This window comes from Hyperolius riggenbachi, chromosome 9 (genome assembly GCF_040937935.1).
Source record: "Hyperolius riggenbachi isolate aHypRig1 chromosome 9, aHypRig1.pri, whole genome shotgun sequence".
In the NCBI taxonomy this organism is placed as follows: Eukaryota; Metazoa; Chordata; class Amphibia; order Anura; family Hyperoliidae; genus Hyperolius; species Hyperolius riggenbachi.
In genome coordinates, this window is record NC_090654.1 from 119,534,515 (window position 1) to 119,559,619 (window position 25,105).

General features: G+C 45.3%; 1 protein-coding gene across 2 annotated transcripts in view; it reads left to right on the forward strand.

The window, feature by feature from the left end:
• The window catches only part of PLCB2 (phospholipase C beta 2), a 377,710-nt gene that overhangs the window by 296,926 nt on the left and 55,679 nt on the right, over nucleotides 1-25,105 (forward strand). For both annotated transcript variants that reach the window (XM_068253400.1, XM_068253401.1), the window contains exons 27-29: nucleotides 2,365-2,441; nucleotides 3,856-3,951; nucleotides 15,405-15,462. In XM_068253400.1, the coding sequence (XP_068109501.1) occupies nucleotides 2,365-2,441; nucleotides 3,856-3,951; nucleotides 15,405-15,462 (231 nt within the window). The remainder of the gene's footprint in view (nucleotides 1-2,364; nucleotides 2,442-3,855; nucleotides 3,952-15,404; nucleotides 15,463-25,105) is intronic.

Below are 25,105 nucleotides of genomic sequence, written 5' to 3' on the forward strand. Positions count from 1 at the left end.
TCGAGGAAAAAAAAAACTTTTTTAATTAAAATAACTAAATTAATAATAATTTAAAAAAATGGCAGCAGAAATCAGATACCACCAACAGAATGCTCTGTTGGTTAGAAGAAAAGGAGGTAAGATTAATTTGGGTGCTAAATTGTATGACTGAGCAATACACTATTAAAGCTGCACAGTGTTGAATTGAAAGAAAATTGCCTGGTCACTAGGGGGGTGTAAGCCTGTGGTCCTGTAGTGGTTTACATAAATGGCCTGTTTTTGCCCCTCTTGCAAACAGCAGGGTCCATTGACACCAATTATCAATGTACAATGATTATTATTATTATTATTATTATTATATTATTCCAGATGAGTAACAGTCATTAATTTGTTACACAATCTTGAACATCCTATGCAGATAGGATTAGGCAGGCATCACTTGTCACTTTTACTTGCACAGTGTAACGATCGGTGAGCACAGAGAGGATCTGATTACCGGTGATCTGCAGTATCACGGGGAATACAGATGTATACCAGATTATATGTGATCTGCAGTATCACAGATAATCCGATATACTAGCTAACCTCTGTTCACCTGAGTAGAGTGTAGTGTTTGGTGTAACAGTAACACAGAGGACTAAGCCTCAGTGCAGAAAGGAGTACTGCACAGATTCCTTCCACAGACCTGAGCTCTCCAAGACGGGAGGAGTCAGACTGACAGCAGGAAGGCAGAACTGAAAGTGACACTCTGGAGGAGGTGTCACTGACAGGACGGGGAACCGCCTCCAACAGTGAGGTCGGTTCTCGAGGTCGGACAAGCCAGGTCGTACACACACGGACAGATAAGGTACAGTATCGTAAAGCAAAGGCGGAGTCAAGGTACAGGCAGGGTTCGGCAACAGGATATCAGAAATATCGAGGTACAAGATCAGGAGGCAGAAACAGAGTCTAAGGACGAGCCGGGGTTCGGCAACAGAGTATCAGAAATATCGAGGTACAGGATCAACGTTTCAAGAGGATAGTCAGGCAGGCAAATAGGTCATAACAGATAATCACAATCAAACTAGTACTTTAGCTATCAAAAGAATCTAGCTAAGTGTAGGATTACAGCTCCAGCTGGTCCCGGCACACTTGCAGATCTGACTACGGATCTGGGTGCTTCCACATATGTGATCGCAACGCCAGACAAAAGGCAAGTGAACAGCCCGCAGTATATATGCACAGAGGCCTCTCCAGCACCTCCCTAAGTGCTGGACCAATCAGGAGAGGAACCAGGGTCAGCTGACCAAGCTGGTCAGCTGACTCCCTTCTGGCTGGCATATCTGCTCTGCCTCAGTGTGCGCGCGCGCGTCACTCTTGAACCAGAGGGACTACGTATCCCAGGCACACCAGCCCCGCTCTGCAGAACTTCCGCGGCGGGGCCATGCGCGCTAACCGCCGCGTCTGACGCGGCGGTTTCTCCATGCTCCACAACGGGGACAGCCGCCTCATGCTGGGAGGAGGCGGCTGCCTCCCCGTGTGTGTGGCCGCTGAGCGCGGAAAGAGCCGCCAGCCGCTGACTCATGGCGGCGGCTCTTCCGCGTTTTCTCACACACAGTTTAATCTGCTTCAGTTTAAGTCTATAAATGAACTATATAGGAAGGTGCTTTGTGTAAGTTTGGGTTCTTTAATTGCTTGAACTGAGAAAACAGCTTGGATTACTCATGAAATCCTGCTATTCGGCTTCAAATCCGCATCCAAACTGGAGCTAACAGTATCTTTTTTACTTGTTAAACACAAATGTATCAACACTGGAATGTAAACAAACACTCTCTGAGCAGCTGTCTCTGCTTCAGGCACACACAGAGTTCAGAATTGCTCATTAGAAGATTTTAATATATAATAAAACACAGTTATAATAGTAAAAGAATAAAATGCAATACCAGCTTTCAGGGTAAGAAAACTACACTTTGGAAATTTGTAATTTGTAAACAGACAATATTACGTGTTCTCAAAAGCAAATATGATAACTGTATAAGTAGTAAAAAGTAGGAAAACACATATTTATTGAATGTTATGTCAGAGTTTCAGACCACTTTAATCGCTGGATGCCAATAGTTCCAAATATAAACTGGTGAAATATCTTCCACATTAATCTCTTCCTGGTTGAGGCCAAGATGGATTCTATACCTTCACCTCTCTATGTGGTATTGATCCTTCAATGTGATTGATTTCATCATTGAATTTTTCACAAACTGTATATCTGGAACTGCTTTTACAGGAAGACACCTATGGTTATGTATCTTTCATGATAAACTTACTTTTCATTGCCCATGTTTATACAGGTTCACTGAGTATTCCTATATTATATGTATTAATATAATATGTATCCCTTTCTTCAAACAGCAAATAAGTAAATTATTAGAGCTGGCCCAGGAGCGGCAGGCAACAGAACTGAAAATCATGAAGGAATCTACAGACAGGTAATATATCAGCAGGTTACATTTAAAGGACACCTGAAGTGAGAGGCATATGGAGGCTGACATATTCATTGGTGCCAGCATCTTTACTTCTAGCAAGGTGCATCACTGTGGGATTTTATTTTTACCAGACTGTGCAGCCAGTGAGCAATAATGTCAGTTGATCTCCTAGGATGCTCTGGGTCAGAAGGCTGCTTGCCTAGGCTAGACGTCACTCGAGGACTACATGCAGCAATATAAAATTATAAGAACCATTTCTGATCTTGAAACCAGAATAGTACTGTACTGTAACTTAAAAAAAAAAAAAAAGAGCTCAACTTACCTGGGGCCCCCTGCAGACATCCTGTGCCTGCATCCGTACTCTCCGATCCTCTGGTCCCCGCCGTGGCTCGCTTATGTTTTTGTGATTTTAATGTTGCAAACATACTGCGTCTGCACAGGGAGCTCCCGGGGCTGTCAGCAGGAGAGAAGACGTGCGGCCAGGGCTGCGCAGGCACAGTTGTCTGCGGCGGGAACCGGAGGATCGGAGAGTATGGACGCGGGCACAGGAAGTCTCCGTGGGGGGGGGTTTAAATTGGCGGGGGGGGGGGGGGGTGCGGTAGAAGCCCCAGGTAAGTTGAACTAATTTTTTTTTCTTAATGGTTACAGTAAATGGGTCTCTTGAATTATTTTTCATGTTCCGCTATTAGACGTTACAGGTGCTCTCACAAGCAACAATCCTACTGATACAGTAAATACCGGTAAATACCATGGCATTAACTAAAACGAAAATAGGATGTCAGTAGGTGAATTTAGGACATACGACTATAAAGAAGGTTTGATAATTGTGCCTTGGAAACAGCTGGCAAGAGTAAACATTTTATCTTTATGCTTAGTGTTATCTAGAGAAAAAATTACAGATTGCCCAGCAAGGTCATGGTGAACCAAAACTCCTCGGAGTGTGTGAGTGGCTGAAAGGGACCAAAAAAGCCCTACTGAAATGCTATGCAAAACAGAAACTTGCCTTCTTAAAACAGAAAATATTTGCAATTATTCAGGTTGGAGTTAGCTTCTGAGGTGTCCCACAATGCATCACTGCTGATTACGTCCAAAAGGCTGTTTGATGTCCTAAGGGGTGATTTGCATATTCAGCAGTGATGCATTGTGGGACACCTCAGAATCTCAATCCAACCTGCGTAATCGCAAATACCTTCTTTCTGTTTTTTATCTGGAGGAATAAATGCACTATGTCAGGATAATTCTGTTTGGAGGGAAAGCGGTGCTGGAAATATACAAATCTAAATACTAGGAATAAGATGAAACTGCCAATGTGACGCACTGAGGAATGGACAGATCTCTGACAAATTCCAGCAGTTTATATAAAACAGGATGAGGGTTGTGTGAGGTCCATACATGTGACTGATATGTGTTTCCGCAGTGACACTAAACAGATGAAGAAGAAACTAGAAATGAAACGGATGGAGAGGCTGGACAATATGAGTAAGAATACAATGGACAAAGCTGCTCAGGAGAGGTATAGTGGTGTCCTTTTGTCTTCAAATATATTTTACCCCAAACTGGATTAATAAGAAAGAAGAGTCTGATCATAATAAAACGTCAGAGCACAAAAGCAAACAGCATTTATATAGGTTTCACTGTAAGAGGTGCCAGGGAGGCATACCTAGTGCTTCCTTTGGAGTCAAACTGGGGAAGTGCCCAGGACCCCAGCCCCCTGAAGGTCCGTACACACGCTCAACTAAACTGCCTGATTGTCATCTGACTTTAGTCTGTTTTAGACTGTTGGACGACAATCAGGCATGTGTACACGATGTGTACGCGTGCAAACAACTTGACGAGTGACTGATAACAGGCATTTCGAATGATCCAACTGTCAGATCTATTCACATGACTGTTGGTCTGATATCGTGCAGTTGATGCATGTGTACAAGACGTTTGAACGACTTGTAAATGACTTGTGTAGTCTGTCATTCTGCTTGAGTGGGCAGTATGTAAATCAGTTGGTTGTTTATCCTTCCGGACGTGTGGACATACAGGTCGTGGGGTTCGTCAGGTCGTGCTGGTGGTCGTGTGCACGTTGTGCGCTTGTTGGATGTGTGTATATAGCTTTAGGGGCCCCAGAAGTCAGGGACTGTAGAGGTCACAAGTTTAATGTCCGAACAGTATGAGAATGTAAGGGGACCCACGTTCATTGTTTTCCCAGGACATGTAACTTAAGACTGTCCATGTTTAATGCCTGGCTGATCTCCTGCTTTCTTTTCAGTCGCTATGCCCCAATCTACCACCACCTTTTTCACCCAATGTGGCGTATCCCCGTTTGAATGGGAGGTGAAGAGCACCACCTGCCCAACTTCGGTTACACCCAGTCCTTGGAGGTGCAAGGTATAGCAGCTGAGGGCAAGAAAGACAGAGTACCACCAGACAAACAAGTCTATGTAGCTGGGTGATGGAAGAGGCTACACAAATTATCACAGGAGTAACGAACAAGGGAGCAAGATTGCCCAGAGCAACCGCAGCTCTGGGCTTCCGATACCGTCACAAATAAACAAGACACAATGATTGCTCAGTGTGACGCCGCACTGAGCCTCTGATCTGAGTAACATGACAGACAACAGACAGACAGACAGACTGGCTGTTAGCAAACAAGAAACAGTGGTTGCTCAGGGCGACCGCCGCCTGAGCCTCTCACTGAGTAACAAGATAGAAAACAGAGAGACAGATGGAATGCTTGCAAGTCTAGTTGCTGCCCTAGTGATAGCAAGCATCCACACTGACTTGAACAAGACAGACAAGTAAGAGCATAACTAATAGCAACCGCAGCCTATAGTTACGTACACAGGAAATAGGTCAAGCAGGAACAGACAGACAGAAAGAATGTTTGCCTAGCAGTAGCAAACATCCACACAGATACAAAACAAGACAAACAGGTAGGAGCGTAACTAATAGCAACCGCTGCCTTAGTCACGTCCTCAGGAACAGAGCAAGCAGGATAACTACTAGTGTTGGGCGAACACCTGGATGTTCGGGTTCGTTCTGCCGAACATGGGCCAGATGTTCGGCATGTTCGGCCCGAACCCCGAACTCAATGGAAGTCAATGGGACCCCCGAACATGCCGCTTTTGGGGGCCCTATGGGGTCGCAGGCATAAGGGGGGAGCATGCCCCGATCGCTAGGGGGGTCGGAAATTCCCTCCACCCCCTCCGCTAGCGCTCCCCCCTCTGCCCGCTTCCCCATAAAAAAAGTTTGCGGAAAGTTAATAGTACCTGGTGGCTGGCTGGCTAGATGGCAGTGGTGAGATGAGTGAGGAGGAGTCCGACTAGGAGACGCGTTGAGGCCGGGCAGCGGGCAGTTCAGCGGTAGTACCCTTGTGGTACTTCCGCCCTTTCTCTGACCTCACGTCCTCTACGTGATGACGCATACGAGGGTACGCGTGACGCGTACCCTCGTATGCGTCATCACGTAGAGGACGTGAGGTCAGAGAAAGGGCGGAAGTACCACAAGGGTACTACCGCTGAACCGCCCGCTGCCCGGCCTCAACGCGTCTCCTAGTCACTGCTAGCCAGCCAGCCACCAGGTACTAATAACTTTTCGCAAACTTTTTTTATGGGGAAGCGGGCAGAGGGGGGAGCGCTAGCGGAGGGGGTGGGGGGAATTTCCGACCCCCTCCCCCCCCCCGCGATCGGGGCATGCTTCCCCCTTATGCCTGCGACCCCATAGGGGGGCCGTATTCGGGCGAACAGGGCCCTGTTCGGCCGAACAGGGGCCCTGTTCGGGGGGGATTGAGTAGTTCGGGCGAACCCGAACTAAAAGGCCGAACACCATCAGGTGTTCAGTCGAACTCGAACAGCACCCGAACAGGGTGATGTTCTGCAGAACCCGAACAGTGGCGAACACTGTTCGCCCAACACTAATAACTACCAGTCACCAACGTGGTGAAGGCAGTCACCAGCTAGCTGGGTGGTAAGACTCCACTGCACCCCAGCGGGTGCAGTGACCGTCCAGGCAGGGAAGGTATTGCAAAGCAAAGCAATACAAAATACACATTCACAGCATGGACCCAGCAACAACTCAGATAAGCTGTATGCTATGTCGAGCAAGGTCTGGAATTAGAGGCAGGCTTTTATGTGGACATCAGCCAATGGAAACTGATATGCAAATTCCCACACAGCTGAATGGTAATCATGCAATCCTGTGCTACACTGATTGAAAGCTGCAAACTGTCTGAGAATGTACGGAACTCTTATCACAAATGCATGCAAGATTATGCAACCACATGCATGCAAGAAATCCACGACTGTCTGACTGCAGTTCAACTGCAGCCAGCCATAGGTGGATTCATGATAACATCCTGGGCTACTCTGAACTGCAGTGTGCTTGCAAACAGCAAAGACTCTCCCAGCAAATGCAAACAAAACCATGCAACCAAATGCAGGCAGAAATATCAAAACTTCTCGGCTGCAGCTCCGTTACAACGGGCAGGAGGGATCCTTACACCATGCAGGAAGATAAGAGCCTTCCTCCAGGGTGACCATCTATGTGACCATAGCATATACAAACTGTGGAGGGTAAGATGGTTCTCTGAACTTGCCATGCTTTCTATAACCACACTTAACCACTCTACGACCACCTAACGCCGACTGCAGAGTGGCTCCCCAGGACCGCCTAACGCAGAAAGGCAGGGAGTCCTAGGGAGGAGATTAGCGGGGATGTGCGCGCTGATTGCGCACGCATCTCCCATTTCGTTACGGAGCTCCACTCCGTAAATAGCCTGCTAGCCTGCAATCGCGGCTAGCAGGCTGCTTTGTTCTGCTTTGGGGACAGCTTGGTGACAAAGCTTTCCCCTCCAGTGGCCCACAATGTGATCCCCTATCATAGGCAGATGCCTATGAAAGATGATCACTGATTGAATCTCGGGGGGGGGGGGGGGGGGGAAGAGAAGGGAAAAAGAAAAAAATACAATTATTTAAAAAAAAACTAAGAATAAGAATAATAAACAAAAGAAAACGACTGCAGCAACAATCAGATGCCACCAACAGAAAGCTCTGTTGGTGGCACTGAATTGTAAAAAATAGCCTGGTCACTAGGGGGGTGTAAGCCTGTGGTCCTTAAGTGGTTAAAGCAACAGGCCCAATACAATGTCTATAATCTGTGGATCCACAGAGAACTTTTTGTTGTGGTGTGTCCTCTAAACCTAGGTGCGTCTTATGATCAGGAGTGTCTTATGGACCAAAAATATGGTAAATGGTAGCATGCCAGTAGTGTACCCACTGACCAGAGCCAGGGTTACTTTCACACGGCTGGTCAGCTTCCTTCTGTTGTGAACAAGGAAGCCTTTTTTTTTATTACATCGGTTAATATGTATTATATTTTGTACAGCAGATAGTGGTATGCCGTTGGTTAATTCAGAAAGGGAAGCAGGAGGTCGAGTGCTATTGACTGACAGAAATGTTCTGCAGCAATTCTTTGGCTCTTATAACTCAATGTTAAATGTTGAGTCCACCGAAAGCAGATCTATTAGCTTTGGATGGGTCCATTGGGTTAAATAAACAACTGGCTTTTCATAAACACTATCACTGGAACTCCTACAATGGGCTATCTGCTTTTAATTCCTTGCCATATTATCCATTATGAGCTTTTACAGTCTTTCTTGTTAGATTCTGATATAATCATTTCTAAAAAGAGAAACGTGTTTATTACACGCACCCCCCACAAGAACAGTTTTGTTCCAAAGAAGGCGGCCACTTTACTAGGTTTGTCCCCTGTGGTATAAGCATTCCTTATCCTTATTCCTCAAAGGCCTTCAGATCACTTAATATTCCCACACTATTATTTACAGTTGCACTGCATTGTACAATGGCAGCTGTAAGTAAAGCACATACTGTCATCATTTTATTTATTTTGTTACTGATTTTGTTATCAGTACAATAGGACATTCCACAGCTTAGCCACCCACTACTGTAATGAGCTCCTTTCTTCGCTGAGGGGAAAATAGCCTTTTCTCAAGCATACAGTTGATCTTCCCTTTCCTTTTGTATAATGCTTGGATTAAAAACATTTCATCTAGCAAGTCATTATGCTGACCTCAGATATATTTATAGAGAGCCACTAGGGAACTTTTTTTTGTTGAGATTGAACCACTCTAGTTTTTCTAACGTTTATCGTTCAGTTTCAACATTCCACAAAGGGAAATTGCAGAATCTAGCACAGCTGCATGCATATAATGCCTATGTGTGTGTGTACAGTTCCGGGCCACTCATATCAGCTTTGCAAACATATTGGTCCAATCATGATTCAGTAATTAGTTGCACAAACAAAAACCGTGAGACCTTATTAAGGTTACTGTAAATAATCAGGATTCCTACATTACACTTGTCACACATTTAAGTTATATATACGGCATTTGGTGTGTGTGTGTTTTTTTCCATACAATTTACCCTTATGGGTGGTCAGTTAGTTAGGGATCTGGTAGAACAGGGCTATTGGAGTGATCAGATTGTACATATATCCCCCACTGCGCAAGTGGAAAGTCCAAAGAGCTGGTGCTTTGTGTGTGTGTGTTTGCATGTGTGTACATTTGTTTTTGTGTGTGTTTGTGTTTGTTGGGGGGAATGTAAGCCACCTCCCCCACTGTTAACAGATTGGGAACCCCTTCACTCATTAAGCCTCTTTCTGTACATTGCCATCCCTCATGCCAGGGTACAGAAACTGGTAGGGCCTGGATGGGGGCCCCACATTCAACAGAGCAGCACAAGTAGGAGTAGTAATAAAAATATTGCCGAGCATTGATGTGAGTCATTGGCAGGGCCGTTTTTATCACCGTGCGGGCCGGGCGACCGCACTGAGCGCAGATTGCATGTAAAGGAAGGGGGGCGCCGGCAGGGAGAGACACTGCGGGAGCCGCTGAGCAAGTGATGCGCGGTGTACGCCAGCGCGATTACAATGCGACCTTCCCACACTCCTCCTGGGCGTCCTGCTTCATTCTTTTTCCGCTCTGACGTCATTAGCGTCACCACCACGTGATGACACGACGTGCAGGCCAGGCAGAGTGCGGATGGAGGAGGAGGCGGAGTACTGTACTGGCTGTCTTCCCGGGATGATGCGTTTCTGGTCCCCCTCCTGGTGACCCGCCCTGCGTGCTTTCTCCCCGGGCCTGGCTGGATCGGCGCCTCTCGTTCAGCAGGTGGTCACAGACAGTAAGTGACCTGCTGCTGGCTGCTGCTCACCTGCGCTGGTGACCTGACTTTGCCTCTGTGTGGCCGCTATCAGAGAGGGGGGAGGGGCGGGGGCGCTCTCTGTCCTGCAGGCTGCAGTATCAAATAATTTCAATAAAAATATTGCTTTTTTGTGTAACTGAGGCCCATACTGCAGCACCTACCTACCTACCTAATCTATACTGCAGCACCTACCTACCTACCTACTCTATACTGCAGCACCTACCTACCTACCTACTCTATACTGCAGCACCTACCTACCTACCTACTCTATACTGCAGCACCTACCTACCGACCTACTCTATACTGCAGCACCTACCTACCTACTCTATGCTGCAGCACCTACCTACCTACGCTGCACTGCAGCACCTACCTACCTAATCTATACTGCAACACCTACCTAATTTATACTGCAGCACCTACCTACCTACCTAACCTATACTGCAGCACCTACCTACCTAATCTATACTGCAGCACCTACCTACCTAACCTATACTGCAGCACCTACCTACCTAATCTATACTGCAGCACCTACCTACCTAACCTATACTGCAGCACCTACCTACCTACCTAACCTATACTGCAGCACCTACCTACCTACCTAATCTATACTGCAGCACCTACCTACCTACTCTATACTGCAGCACCTACCTACCTACCTACCTACTCTATACTGCAGCACCTACCTACGCTATACTGCAGTACCTACCTACCTACGCTATACTGCAGCACCTACCTACCTAATCTATACTGCAGCACCTACCTAATCTATACTGCACCTACCTAATCTATACTGCAGCACTTACCTACCTACTCTATACTGCAGCACCTACCTACCTACCTACCTAATCTATACTGCAGCACCTACCTACCTAATCTATACTGCAGCACCTACCTACCTACCTAATCTATACTGCAGCACCTACCTACCTAATCAATACTGCAGCACCTACCTACCTACTCTATACTGCAGCACCTACCTACCTACCTAATCTATACTGCAGCAACTACCTACCTAATCTATACTGCAGCACCTACCTACTCTATATTGCAGCACCTACCTACCTACCTACCTAATCTATACTGCAGCACCTACCTACCTACCTAATCTATACTGCAGCACCTACCTACCTAATCTATACTGCAGCACCTACCTACCTACTCTATACTTCAGCACCTACCTAATCTATACTGCAGCACCTACCTACCTACCTACTCTATACTGCAGCACCTACCTACCTACCTAATCTATACTGCAGCACCTACCTACGTAATCTACACTGCAGCACCTACCTACCTACTCTATATTGCAGCACCTACCTAATCTATACTGCAGCACCTACCTACCTAATCTATACTACAGCACCTACCTAACCTATACTGCAGTCACCTACCTATCTATCCTATACTGCAGTCACCTACCTATCTAACCTATACTGGCACCTACTTATTGAAGCTATACTGCAGTCACCTACCTAAGCTATACTGCAATCACCTACCTAAGCTATACTGCAGTCACCTACCTATCTATCCTATACTGGCACCTACTTATCTAAGCTATACTGCAGTCACCTACCTAAGCTATACTGCAGGTGCCTACCTACGTAACCTATACTGCAAGCACTTACCTATCTAACCTATACTGCAGTCACCTACCTATCTATCCTATACTGGCACCTACTTATCTAAGCTATACTGCAGTCACCTACCTATCTAACCTATACTGCAGGCACCTACCAAACCTATACTGCAGGCACCTACCTACCAAACCTATACTGCAGGCACCTACCTACCAAACCTATACTGCAGGCACCTACCTATCTAACCTATACAGCAGGCACCTACCTATCTAACCTATACTGCAGTCACCTACCTACCTATCTAACCTATACTGTCACCTACCTATCTAAGCTATACTGCAGTCACCTACCTATCTAAGCTACCTATCTATATTGCAGGCACCTACCTATATAACCTAGGTACCTATCTAACCTATACTGCAGGCACCTACCTACCAAACCTATACTGCAGGCACCTACCTACCAAACCTATACTGCAGTGCTGATCGTAATGGAAAAAGCTACGCTTACGGATCATTACGCGTAATTTTACGCTATTACGCATTACGAAATTACGCTTACGGCATAGACATTCAATTTCGGTACATGTCTGTAATTACGCATTGCCCTTACGCAATTACGCGTAAGAATACCGTAATTCAAGTTGTTACGTTATAGGCTTACGCGTAAATTCCTACTAGCAATTAATGCGTAAGGTCATGCTGCCAAGCGGAAAAGTTGACGCATGGATCAATGTTAGGTAGCCGCCGACTTTAAGGGTTAATAGCAAAGCCCCCTTAAGTGCTAAGAGCCTCAAATTTGGAGAATATATTAAGGAGATCAGAAGGAATAAGAGGGAAAAAATTTTTTTCAAAAAGACCTTATAGTTTTTGAGAAAATCGATGTTAAAGTTTCAAAGGAAAAATAGATACATTTAAAAACCCGCCGACTTTAACGGTTAATAGCAAAGCCTGCTTAAAATTTAGAAACACCAAATTTACAGGGTATATTAAGGGGATCAGTGGGAATAAGAGGAAAAAAATTTTTTTCAAAAAGACCTTATAGTTTTTGAGAAAATCGATTTTTAAGTTTCAAGGGCAAAAATGTCTTTTAAATGCGGAAAATGTCAGTTTTTTTTGCACAGGTAACAATAGTGTTTTATTTTCATAGATTCCCCCAAGTGGGAAGAGTTTTACTTACTTCGTTCTGAGTGTGGGAAATATTAAAAAAAAAACGACGTGGGGTCCCCCCTCCCAGACCTCTTTAACCCCTTGTCCCCCATGCAGACTGGGATAGCCAGAATGCGGAGCACCGGCCGCGTGGGGCTCCGCACCCTGACTATACCAGCCCGCATGGTCCATGGATTGGGGGGTCTCGGAAGGGGAGGGGCAGCCAAGCTTTCCCCTCCCCCTCCGAGCCCTTGTCCAATCCAAGGACAAGGGGCTCTTCTCCACCTCCGATGGGCGGTGGAGGTGGAGGCCGCGATTTCCTGGGGGGGAGGTTCATGGTGGCATCTGGGAGTCCCCTTTAAAAAGGGGTCCCCCAGATGCCCACCCCCCCTCCCAGGAGAAATGAGTATAGAGGTACTTGTACCCCTTACCCATTTCCTTTAAGAGTTAAAAGTAAATAAACACACAGACACTTTGAAAAAGTATTTTAATTGAACAAAAAACATAACCACGAAAAAAGTCCTTTAATATTCTTAATTAACCATTAATACTTACCTGTCCCTTTAAAAGCCAGTTCCCACGCAATATCCTCGGAAATATACTAATCAGTTACAATGTAACAAAGCTATTACAATGTAACAACTTTGTTACTTTGTAACACCACCGCACCCGACGTCACTCGCCGCCACCGCCGCGTCTGCGCTGACCCGACAGAGCTCTGAGCTATATAGCTCAGAGCTCCCTAAGCATCTTTGTATTTGGGCTCCAAGGAGCCCCATTGGTCCTTAGCAGACCAATGGGGTTCCTTTAAATCAGAAGGAACCCCATTGGTCTGCTAAGGACCAATGGGGCTCCTTGGAGCCCAAATACAAAGATGCTAAGAGAGCTCTGAGCTATATAGCTCAGAGCTCTGTCGGGTCCGTGCGGGACGCTAAGTCCCCGCCGCCTCCCGCTGTCCTCCCCGCCTCTTCCACATGTCACCCACATGTCACCCACATGTGGGTGACATGTGGGTGACAGATGTGGGCGGGGCTGACAGCGGGAGGCGGCGGGGACTTAGCGTCCCGCACTGACCCGACAGAGCTCTGAGCTATATAGCTCAGAGCTCTCTTAGCATCTTTGTATTTGGGCTCCAAGGAGCCCCATTGGTCCTTAGCAGACCAATGGGGTTCCTTCTGATTTAAAGGAACCCCATTGGTCTGCTAAGGACCAATGGGGCTCCTTGGAGCCCAAATACAAAGATGCTTAGGGAGCTCTGAGCTATATAGCTCAGAGCTCTGTCGGGTCAGCGCAGACGCGGCGGTGGCGGCGAGTGACGTCGGGTGCGGTGGTGTTACAAAGTAACAAAGTTGTTACATTGTAATAACTTTGTTACATTGTAACTGATTAGTATATTTCCGAGGATATTGCGTGGGAACTGGCTTTTAAAGGGACAGGTAAGTATTAATGGTTAATTAAGAATATTAAAGGACTTTTTTCGTGGTTATGTTTTTTGTTCAATTAAAATACTTTTTCAAAGTGTCTGTGTGTTTATTTACTTTTAACTCTTAAAGGAAATGGGTAAGGGGTACAAGTACCTCTATACTCATTTCTCCTGGGAGGGGGGGTGGGCATCTGGGGGACCCCTTTTTAAAGGGGACTCCCAGATGCCACCATGAACCTCCCCCCCAGGAAATCGCGGCCTCCACCTCCACCGCCCATCGGAGGTGGAGAAGAGCCCCTTGTCCTTGGATTGGACAAGGGCTCGGAGGGGGAGGGGAAAGCTTGGCTGCCCCTCCCCTTCCGAGACCCCCCAATCCATGGACCATGCGGGCTGGTATAGTCAGGGTGCGGAGCCCCACGCGGCCGGTGCTCCGCATTCTGGCTATCCCAGTCTGCATGGGGGACAAGGGGTTAAAGAGGTCTGGGAGGGGGGACCCCACGTCGTTTTTTTTTTAATATTTCCCACACTCAGAACGAAGTAAGTAAAACTCTTCCCACTTGGGGGAATCTATGAAAATAAAACACTATTGTTACCTGTGCAAAAAAAACTGACATTTTCCGCATTTAAAAGACATTTTTGCCCTTGAAACTTAAAAATCGATTTTCTCAAAAACTATAAGGTCTTTTTGAAAAAATTTTTTTTCCTCTTATTCCCACTGATCCCCTTAATATACCCTGTAAATTTGGTGTTTCTAAATTTTAAGCAGGCTTTGCTATTAACCGTTAAAGTCGGCGGGTTTTTAAATGTATCTATTTTTCCTTTGAAACTTTAACATCGATTTTCTCAAAAACTATAAAGTCTTTTTGAAAAAAATTTTTTTCCTCTTATTCCTTCTGATCTCCTTAATATATTCTCCAAATTTGAGGCTCTTAGCACTTAAGCAGGCTTTGCTATTAACCCTTAAAGTCGGCGGCTTTTTTATATTATACGGGAGCGTAATATTACGCGATTACGGCAGACTGTGTAATTTCAATGGGAGTTTACTGTCTTACGCATAATTTGTTACGCGTAAAACGTAACCCACGGTCTACGCGTAATTAATTACGCGTAATACCGTAACCTTACACGTAACGCTTACGGTGCATTTGTAGTGAATTACGATGCGTAATTACGCTAATGCGTAATTTCGGCCCAGCACTGCTATACTGTAGGCACCTACCTATCTAATTCATACTGGTGGCACCTACATAGCTAACCTAAACTGTGGGCACCTATACCTGGCTCCATGGCGGGGAAGGGGGGGGGGGGCGATTTTTACACCCTCGCCCTGGGTGAAATTTAGCCTAGAAACTGCCCTGGTCATTGGGAATATAGCAGAGAGGTCAGGAACACTTTCAGTTCACACTGTATTTAACTACAGGGAATATGAGATAAAGCGGACATTAAAGTCACTGGAGACACTTGGTACATAAATGTCAAGGTGCAAACACTCTGCATCCAGGCTTATGTACAACCTACCTCCACACCTGCTATAGAGCATGTTGAGTTTCTGTGATGGATTTGAACCTTTCTTGACAAGGTGTTATTTTATGTTTTTGCCTGTCTAGGTTGAAGAAAGAAATAAACAACTCCCATATCCAAGAGGTGGTGCAAGTTTTGCAGTTGGTAGGTTTCAGTACATAAAATATGACTTCTACCATATACAAAGCAGTATATATTGATCAAGTACAAGTTCATGAAATAAATGCAGCACTTATTTATATGTCTGAGGATATCCATTGTAAGCATTAGTTCTTATTTCAAAATTGTTTCAAATTGTTCACACATTGTTAACATATTGTATACACTGCAGTTAATGTGACATTTTGCACAGAGAGACAGATATGTTGTATAAGCAGCCAAAAAACTGTTCCACCAGAGGGTAGGAAGTTGGTGTACACTGCACTGATGCAAGGCTTTATACGGTAGGAGTACTACATGGTATGAATTGCCAGTTAATGCATGTTCAATTTGTGAGGTAACAAAAACAATCCTTTATCCTTATTGAATATACAATCAAATTTCAAAAAAACAACAACAAAACCTTTTGCTTAGCTGTCCGAGGATAATTATTGGGATGAACAGTTGTATGCCCAAAAGGTCCGTACAATATTTGCATTATACAAGCAACTTTCTCGTTGTGTGTATAACCTGCATTAGGGCTGGTTCAGACGGACGTCTGTGTGGTGTCGCGTTTCGGGGCGTTGCGGCGGCTGCACGGTCAGGCTTCCAGTAGCCTTCGCGTCGCGTTCCGATGCGGTCACATTCTTTCTTCCCCTAGGGGGACATTAGCTGTCACGGTTGGCCACCCCCTGGAAGCTACATGTCGCTTCCAGGGGTAGCTCAAACGCTAGCAAAAATCGGGACCCGAACGCCGGGATCGTGTAAACGCGCGCAAAAGCTCGGTGTAAACGATCCCATTCACTTGAATGGGAGCGTTTACCGGGACGTTCCGAACGCTTGCGGTAAACGCTCCGCAAGTGTCCATCTGAAGCAGCCCTTACGTACCTTACTTAGCACCCTTTGAAATTTACATGTGTCTTTTGCATAAATTGTACTGGCCTTTTTAACCACTTAAGGACTGCAGTCATAAAACCCCTTAAGGACCAGAGCCTTTTTTTCCATTCGGACCACTGCAGCTTTCACGGTTTATTGCTCAGTCATACAACCTACCACCTAAATGAATTTTACCTCCTTTTCTTGTCACTAATACAGCTTTCTTTCGGTGCTATTTGATTGCTGCTGCGAGTTTTACTTTTTATTATATTCATCAAAAAAGACATGAATTTTGTCAAAAAAATGACTTTTTTAACTTTCTGTGCTGACATTTTTCAAATAAAGTAAAATTTCCTATACATTTGAGCGCGAAAGTTATTCTGCTACATGTCTTTGATAAAAAAAAAAACATTTAGTGTATATTTATTGGATTGGGTAAAAGTTATAGCGTTTACAAACTATGGTGCCAAAAGTGAATTTTCCCATTTTCAAGCATCTCTGACTTTTCTGCGCACCTGTCAGGTTTCATGAGGGGCTAAAATTCCAGGATAGTACAAATCCCCCCCAAATGACCCCATTTTGGAAAGAAGACATCCCAAAGTATTCAGTGAGAGGCATGGCGAGTTCATAGAAGATTTTATTTTTTGTCACAAGTTAGCGGAAAATGACACTTTGTAACAAAAAAAAAAAAAAAAGTTTCCATTTCTTCTAACTTGCGACAAAAAAAAATGAAATCTGCCACGGACTCACTATGCTACTCTCTGAATACCTTGAAGTGTCTACTTTCCAAAATGGGGTCATTTGTGGGGTGTGTTCACTGTCCTGGCATTTTGGGGGGTGCCTAATTGTAAGCACCCCTGTAAAGCCTAAAGATGCTCATTGGACTTTGGGCCCCTTAGCGCAGTTAGGCTGCAAAAAAGTGCCACACATGTGGTATTGCCGTACTCAGGAGAAGTAGTATAATGTGTTTTGGGGTGTATTTTTACACATACCCATGCTGGGTGGGAGAAATATCTCCGTAAATGACAATTGTTTTATTTTTTTTACACACAATTGTCAATTTATAGAGATATTTCTCCCACTCAGCATGGGTATGTGGAAAAATACACCCCAAAACACATTATACTACTTCTCCTGAGTACGGCGATACCACATGTGTGGCACTTTTTTGCACCCTAACTGCGCTAAGGGGCCCAAAGTCCAATGAGTACCTTTAGGATTTCACAGGTCATTTTGAGAAATTTCGTTTCAAGACTGCTCCTCACGGTTTAGGGCCCCTAAAATGCCAGGACAGTATAGGAATCCCACAAATTACCCCATTTTAGAAAGAAGACACCCCAAGGTATTCCATTAGGAGGATGGTGAGTTCATAGAAGATTTTTTTTTTTTTGTCACAAGTTAGCGGAAATTGATTTGAATTGTTTTTTTTCACAAAGTGTCATTTTCTGCTAACTTGTGACAAAAATAAAATCTTCTATGAACTCACCATACTCCTAACGGAATACCTTGGGGTGTCTTCTTTCTAAAATGGGGTCATTTGTGGGGTTCCTATACTGCCCTGGCATTTTAGGGGCCCTAAACCGCGAGGAGTAGTCTTGAAACCAAATGTCGCAAAATGACCTGTGAAATCCTAAAGGTACTCATTGGACTTTGGGCCCCTTAGCGCACTTAGGGTGCAAAAAAGTGCCACACATGTGGTACCGCCGTACTCAGGAGAAGTAGTATAATGTGTTTTGGGGTGTATTTTTACACATACAGATGCTAGGTGGGAGAAATATCTCTGTAAATAACAATTATTTGATTTTTTTTACACACAATTGTCCATTTACAGAGAGATTTCTCCCACCCAGCATGGGTATGTATAAAAATACACCTCAAAACACATTATACTACTTCTTCTGAGTAGGGCGATACCACATATGTGACACTTTTTTGCAACCTAGGTGCGCTAAGGGGCCTAACGTCCTATTCACAGGTCATTTTGAGGCATTTGGATTCTAGACTACTCCTCACGGTTTAGGGCCCCTAAAATTCCAGGGCAGTATAGGAACCCCACAAGTGACCCCATTTTAGAAAGAAGACACCCCAAGGTATTCCGTTAGGGGTATGGTGAGTTCATAGAAGATTTTTTTTTTGTCACAAGTTAGCGGAAAATGACACTTTGTGAAAAAAAAAACAATACATATCAATTTCCGCTAACTTGTGACAAAAAATAAAATCTTCTATGAACTCACCATACTCCTAACGGAATACCTTGGGGTGTCTTCTTTCTAGAATGGGGTCATTTGTGGGGTTCCAATACTGCCCTGGCATTTTAGGGGCCCTAAACCGTGAGGAGTAGTCTTGAACCCAAATGTCTCAAAATGACCTGTGAAATCCTAAAGGTACTCATTGGACTTTGGGCCCCTTAGCACAGTTAGGCTGCAAAAAAGTGTCACACATGTGGTATCGCCGTACTCAGAAGAAGTAGTATAATGTGTTTTGTGGTGTATTTTTACATATAACCATGCTGGGTGGGAGAAATATCTCTGTAAATGACACATTTTTGATTTTTTTTACACACAATTGTCCATTTACAGAGAGATTTCTCCCACCCAGCATGGGTATGTGTAAAATACACCACAAAACACATTATACTACTTCTCCTGAGTATGGCGATACTACATGTGTGACACTTTTTTGCAGCCTAGGTGCGCTAAGGGGCCCAACGTCCTATTCACAGGTCATTTTGAGGCATTTGTTTTCTAGACTACTCCCTACGGTTTAGGGCCCCTAAAATGCCAGGGCAGTATAGGAACCCCACAAGTGACCCCATTTTAGAAAGACGACACCCCAAGGTATTCCGTTAGGGGTATGGTGAGTTCATAGAAGATTTTATTTTTTGTCACAAGTTAGTGAAAAATGACACTTTGTGAAAAAAACAATAAAAATCCAATTTCCGCTAACTTTTGACAAAAAATAAAATCTTCTATGAACTCGTCATACACCTAACAGAATACCTTGGGGTGTCTTCTTTCTAAAATGGGGTCACTTGTGGGGTTCCTATACTGCCCTGGCATTTTACGGGCCCAAAACTGTGAGTAGTCTGGAAACCAAATTTCTCAAAATGACTGTTCAGGGGTATAAGCATCTGCAAATTTTGATGACAGGTGGTCTATGAGGGGGCAAATTTTGTGGAAACGGTCATAAGCAGGGTGGCCTCTTAGATGACAGGATGAATTGGTCCTGATCTGATGGATAGGAGTGCTAGGGGGGTGACAGGAGGTGATTGATGGGTGTCTCAGGGGGCGGTTAGAGGGGAAAATAGATGCAATCAATGCACTGGGGAGGTGATCGGAAGGGGGTCTGAGGGGGATCTGAGGGTTTGGCCGAGTGATCAGGAGCCCACACGGGGCAAATTAGGGCCTGATCTGATGGGTAGGTGTGCTAGGGGGTGACAGGAGGTGATTTATGGGTGTCTCAAGGTGTGATTAGAGGGGGGAAATAGATGCAAGCAATGCACTAGCGAGGTGATCAGGGCTGGGGTCTGAGGGCGTTCTGAGGTGTGGGCGGGTGATTGGGTGCCCGCAAGGGGCAGATTAGGGTCTAATCTGATGGGTAACAGTGACAGGTGGTGATAGGGGGTGATTGATGGGTAATTAGTGGGTGTTTAGAGGAGAGAATAGATGTAAACACTGCGCTTGGGAGGTGATCTGATGTCGGATCTGCGGGCGATCTATTGGTGTGGGTGGGTGATCAGATTGCCCGCAAGGGGCAGGTTAGGGGCTGATTGATGGGTGGCAGTGACAGGGGGTGATTGATGGGTGGCAGTGACAGGGGGTGATTGACAGGTGATCAGTGGGTTATTACAGGGAAGAACGGATGTAAATAATGCACTGGAGAATCGATAAGGGGGGGTTTGAGGGCGATCTGAGCGTGTGGGCGGGCGATTGGGTGCCCGCAAGGGTCTAATCTGATGGGTAACAGTGACAGGTGGTGATAGGGGGTGATTGATGGGTGATTGATGGGTAATTAGTGGGTGTTTAGAGGAGAGAATAGATGTAAACAATGGATTTGGGAGGTGATCTGATGTTGGATCTGCGGGCGATCTATTGGTGTGGGTGGGTGATCAGATTGCCCGCAAGGGGCAGGTTAGGGGCTGATTGATGGGTGGCAGTGACAGGGGGTGATTGATGGGTGGCAGTGACAGGGGGTGATTGACAGGTGATCAGTGGGTTATTACAGGGAAGAACGGATGTAAATAATGCACTGGCGAATCGATAAGGGGGGGTTGAGGGCAATCTGAGCGTGTGGGCGGGCGATTGGGTGCCCGCAAGGGTCTAATCTGATGGGTAACAGTGACAGGTGGTGATAGGGGGTGATTGATGGGTGATTGATGGGTAATTAGTGGGTGTTTAGAGGAGAGAATAGATGTAAACGATGGATTTGGGAGGTGATCTGATGTCGGATCTGCGGGCGATTTATTGGTGTGGGTGGGTGATCAGATTGCCCGCAAGGGGCAGGTTAGGGGCTGATTGATGGGTGGCAGTGACAGGGGGTGATTGATGGGTGGCAGTGACAGGGGGTGATTGACAGGTGATCAGTGGGTTATTACAGGGAAGAACGGATGTAAATAATGCACTGGCGAATCGATAAGGGGGGGGGGGGTTGAGGGCAATCTGAGCGTGTGGGCGGGCGATTGGGTGCCCGCAAGGGTCTAATCTGATGGGTAACAGTGACAGGTGGTGATAGGGGGTGATTGATGGGTGATTGATGGGTAATTAGTGGGTGTTTAGAGGAGAGAATAGATGTAAACGATGGATTTGGGAGGTGATCTGATGTCGGATCTGCGGGCGATCTATTGGTGTGGGTGGGTGATCAGATTGCCCGCAAGGGGCAGGTTAGGGGCTGATTGATGGGTGGCAGTGACAGGGGGTGATTGACGGGTGATTGACGGGTGATTGATGGGTGATTGACGGGTGATTGACAGGTGATCAGGGGGGATAGATGCATACAGTACACAGGGGGGGGAGGGTCTGGGGGGGTCTGGGGAGAATCTGAGGGGTGGGGGGGTGATCAGGAGGGAGCAGGGGGCAGTTTAGGGACTAAAAAAAAAAATAGCGTTGACAGATAGTGACAGGGAGTGATTGATGGGTGATTAGGGGGGTGATTGTGTGCAAATGGTGGTCTGGGGGGTGGGCAGGGGGGGGTCTGAGGGGTACTGTGGGCGATCAGGGGGCAGGGGGGGGGCAGATCAGTGTGTTTGGGTGCAGACTAGGGTGGCTGCAGCCTGCCCTGGTGGTCCCTCGGACACTGGGACCACCAGGGCAGGAGGCAGCCTGTATAATACACTTTGTAAACATTACAAAGCGTATTATACGCTTCCTATCCGGGGATCGTCGGGTTAACAACCCGCCGGCGCTTCCGATTGGCCGGCGGGTTGACGTCGCGGGTGGGCAGAGCCTATTGCCGGTGGATGCGCGCGCATCCCAGCGCGCGATCCCCGGCCAGAGAGTGCCCCAGGACCTGACGCCAATCTGCGTTACGTGGTCCTGGGGCTGCCACTTTGCCGCCGCCAATATGAAGTAGGCGGTCGGCAAGTGGTTAAATACCTGCCAAGGAAGGAACATTTGTGAGATAAAATAGAAGAAGAGAGATAAATTATGAGTTAAGACAGATAAAGGGGCCTGACTCAATTCCAATAGTCAATATTTCATATCAGGGACAGGGAGTACTCAAAAGGAAAAAAAAATCAAAAGTCCATCCTTTTATGCAAAAAGAGATATTTTATTACAAAACATCAAGACAATCTTCAAAAATATCTTTGATGTGCAGCTAAGATAAAGAAGCGGTCCAATATTTTGATAATTAGTGTACTAATTATGAAGGCATATTACAATATGTTGATAATTAGTGTTAATTATTAAAATATTGAAACACTTTTTCATCTTATCTGCAGATCAAAGCTAGTTTTGAGGACTGTCTTGGATGTTTTGTAATAAAATGTTATCTCTTTTTGCATAAAATGATAGTAATCACTTCTTGGGTTGTACCTTCATTGATTGCCACATTTTATTAATCAATTCTAATAGTCGCCAGGGTTAAAGGGAAGGTTCAGGGACCGTTGAAAAAAAATAAAAATCCACATCCACTTACCTAGGGCTTCCTCCAGCCCGTGGCAGGCAGGAGGTGCCCTCGGCGCCGCTCCGCAGGCTCCCGGTGGCCGACCCGACCTGGCCAGGCCGGCGGCCAGGTCGGGCTTCTTCTGCGTTCCAAAATGCACCTCACGGCGGCGCGCTGACATTATCGGACGTCCTCCGGGCTGTACTGCGCAGGCTCTGAACTACTGAGCCTGCGCAGTACAGCCCGGAGGACGTCCGATGACCTCAGCGCGCCGCCGTGAGGCGCATTTTGAAACGCAGAAGAAGCCCGACCTGGCCGCCGGCCTGGCCAGGTCGGGTCGGCCACCGGAGACCACCGGGAGCCTGCGGAGCGGCGCCGAGGGCACCTCCTGCCTGCCACGGGCTGGAGGAAGCCCCAGGTAAGTGGATGCGAATTTTTATTTTTTTTCAACGATCCCTGAACCTTCCCTTTAAGTATTAACACTGTATTACCGGGCAAATATTAGCTCATCCGGCAATGTGAGAAAGAACTCAGTAGAATTTTTTTTGATTTCCCATCCAAAGTTGTCATCTGAATCATTTAGTGGATTAGATGTGGGGAAGCATTGTTTAAGTCATTAATGAGCACTTTTAGAGCAATTTATCACCTGATTTATCCAGGTATAAGACTCTTTGCAAAAATTAGACTGGTGCTTTCTGCACTATTTGTATTTATTTTTCTACTATTTTTTTTTCCATCAAAATTTAAAGCGGACCTGAACTCCTCTCTGCTCTAAAAGATATGCAGCAGCCTAATAACCTTTAACCACTTAAGGACCACAGTCTTTTCGCCCCTTAAGGACCAGAGCCTTTTTCTCCATTCAGACCACTGCAGCTTTCACGGTTTATTGCTCGCTCATACAACCTACCACCTAAATGAATTTTGGCTCCTTTTCTTGTCACTAATAAAGCTTTCTTTTGGTGCTATTTGATTGCTCCTGCGATTTTTACTTTTTATTATATTCATCAAAAAAGACATGAATTTTGGCAAAAAAATGATTTTTTTAACTTTCTGTGCTGACATTTTTCAAATAAAGTAAAATTTCTGTATACATGCAGCACGAAAAATGTGGACAAACATGTTTTTGATAAAAAAAACCCATTCAGTGTATATTTATTGGATTGGGTAAAAGTTATAGCGTTTACAAACTATGGTGCCAAAAGTGAATTTTCCCATTTTCCAGCATCTCTGACTTTTCCGCCCACCTGTCATGTTTCATGAGGTGCTAAAATTCCAGGATAGTATAAATACCCCCCAAATTACCCCATTTTGGAAAGAAGACATCCCAAAGTATTCACTGAGAGGCATAGTGAGTTCATAGAAGATATTATTTTTTGTCACAAGTTAGCGGAAAATGACACTTTGAGACAAAAAAAAATAAAAAATAAAAATTTCAATTTCTGCTAACTTGTGACAAAAAAAAAATGAAATCTGCCACTGACTCACCATAGCCCTCTCTGAATACCTTGAAGTGTCTACTTTCCAAAATGGGGTCATTTGTGGGGTGTATTTACTGTCCTGGCATTTTGGGGGGTGCTAAATTGTAAGCACCCCTGTAAAGCCTAAAGGTGCTCATTGGACGTTGGGCCCCTTAGTGCACCTAGGCTGCAAAAAGGGGTCACACATGTGGTATTGCCGTACTCAGGAGAAGTAGTATAATGTGTTTTGGGGTGTATTTTTACGCATACCCATGCTGGGTGGGAGAAATATCTCTGTAAATGACAATCTTTTGATTTTTTTTTACACACAATTGTCCATTTACAGAGATCTTTCTCCCACTCAGCATGGGTATGTGTACAAATACACCCCAAAACACAATTGCTTTTTATTAGTTTTTTTTTTACAAAGTGTCATTTTCCGCTAACTTGTGCCAAAAAATAAAATCTTCTATGAACTCACCGTACTACTAACGGAATACCTTGGGGTGTCTTCTTTCTAAAATGGGGTCATTTGTGGGGTTCCTATACTGTCCTGGCATTTTAGGGGCCCTAAACCGTAAGGAGTAGTCTTGAAATAAAATTTCTCAAAATGACCTGTGAAATCCTAAAGGTACTCATTGGACTTTGGGCCTCTTAGCGCAGTTAGGGTGCAAAAAAGTGCCACACATGTGGTATCGCCATACTCAGGAGAAGTAGTATAATGTGTTTTGGGGTGTATTTTTACACATACCCATGCTGGGTGGGAGAAATATCTCTGTAAATGGACAATTGTGTGTAAAAAAAAAGCAAAAGATTGTCATTTACAGAGATATTTCTCCCACCCAGCATGTGTATGTGTAAAAATACACCCCAAAACACATTATACTACTTCTCCTGAGTACGGCGATACCACATGTGTGGCACTTTTTTGCACCCTAACTGCGCTAAGGGGCCCAACGTCCAATGAGTACCTTTAGGATTTCACAGGTCATTTTGAGAAATTTCATTTCAAGACTACTCCTCACGGTTTAGGGCCCCTAAAATGCCAGGACAGTATAGGAACCCCACAAATGACCCCATTTTAGAAAGAAGACACCCCAAGGTATTCCGTTAGTAGTACGGTGAGTTCATAGAAGATTTTATTTTTTGTCACAAGTTAGCGGAAAATGACACTTTGTGAAAAAATCTAATAAAAAGCAATTTCCGCTAACTTG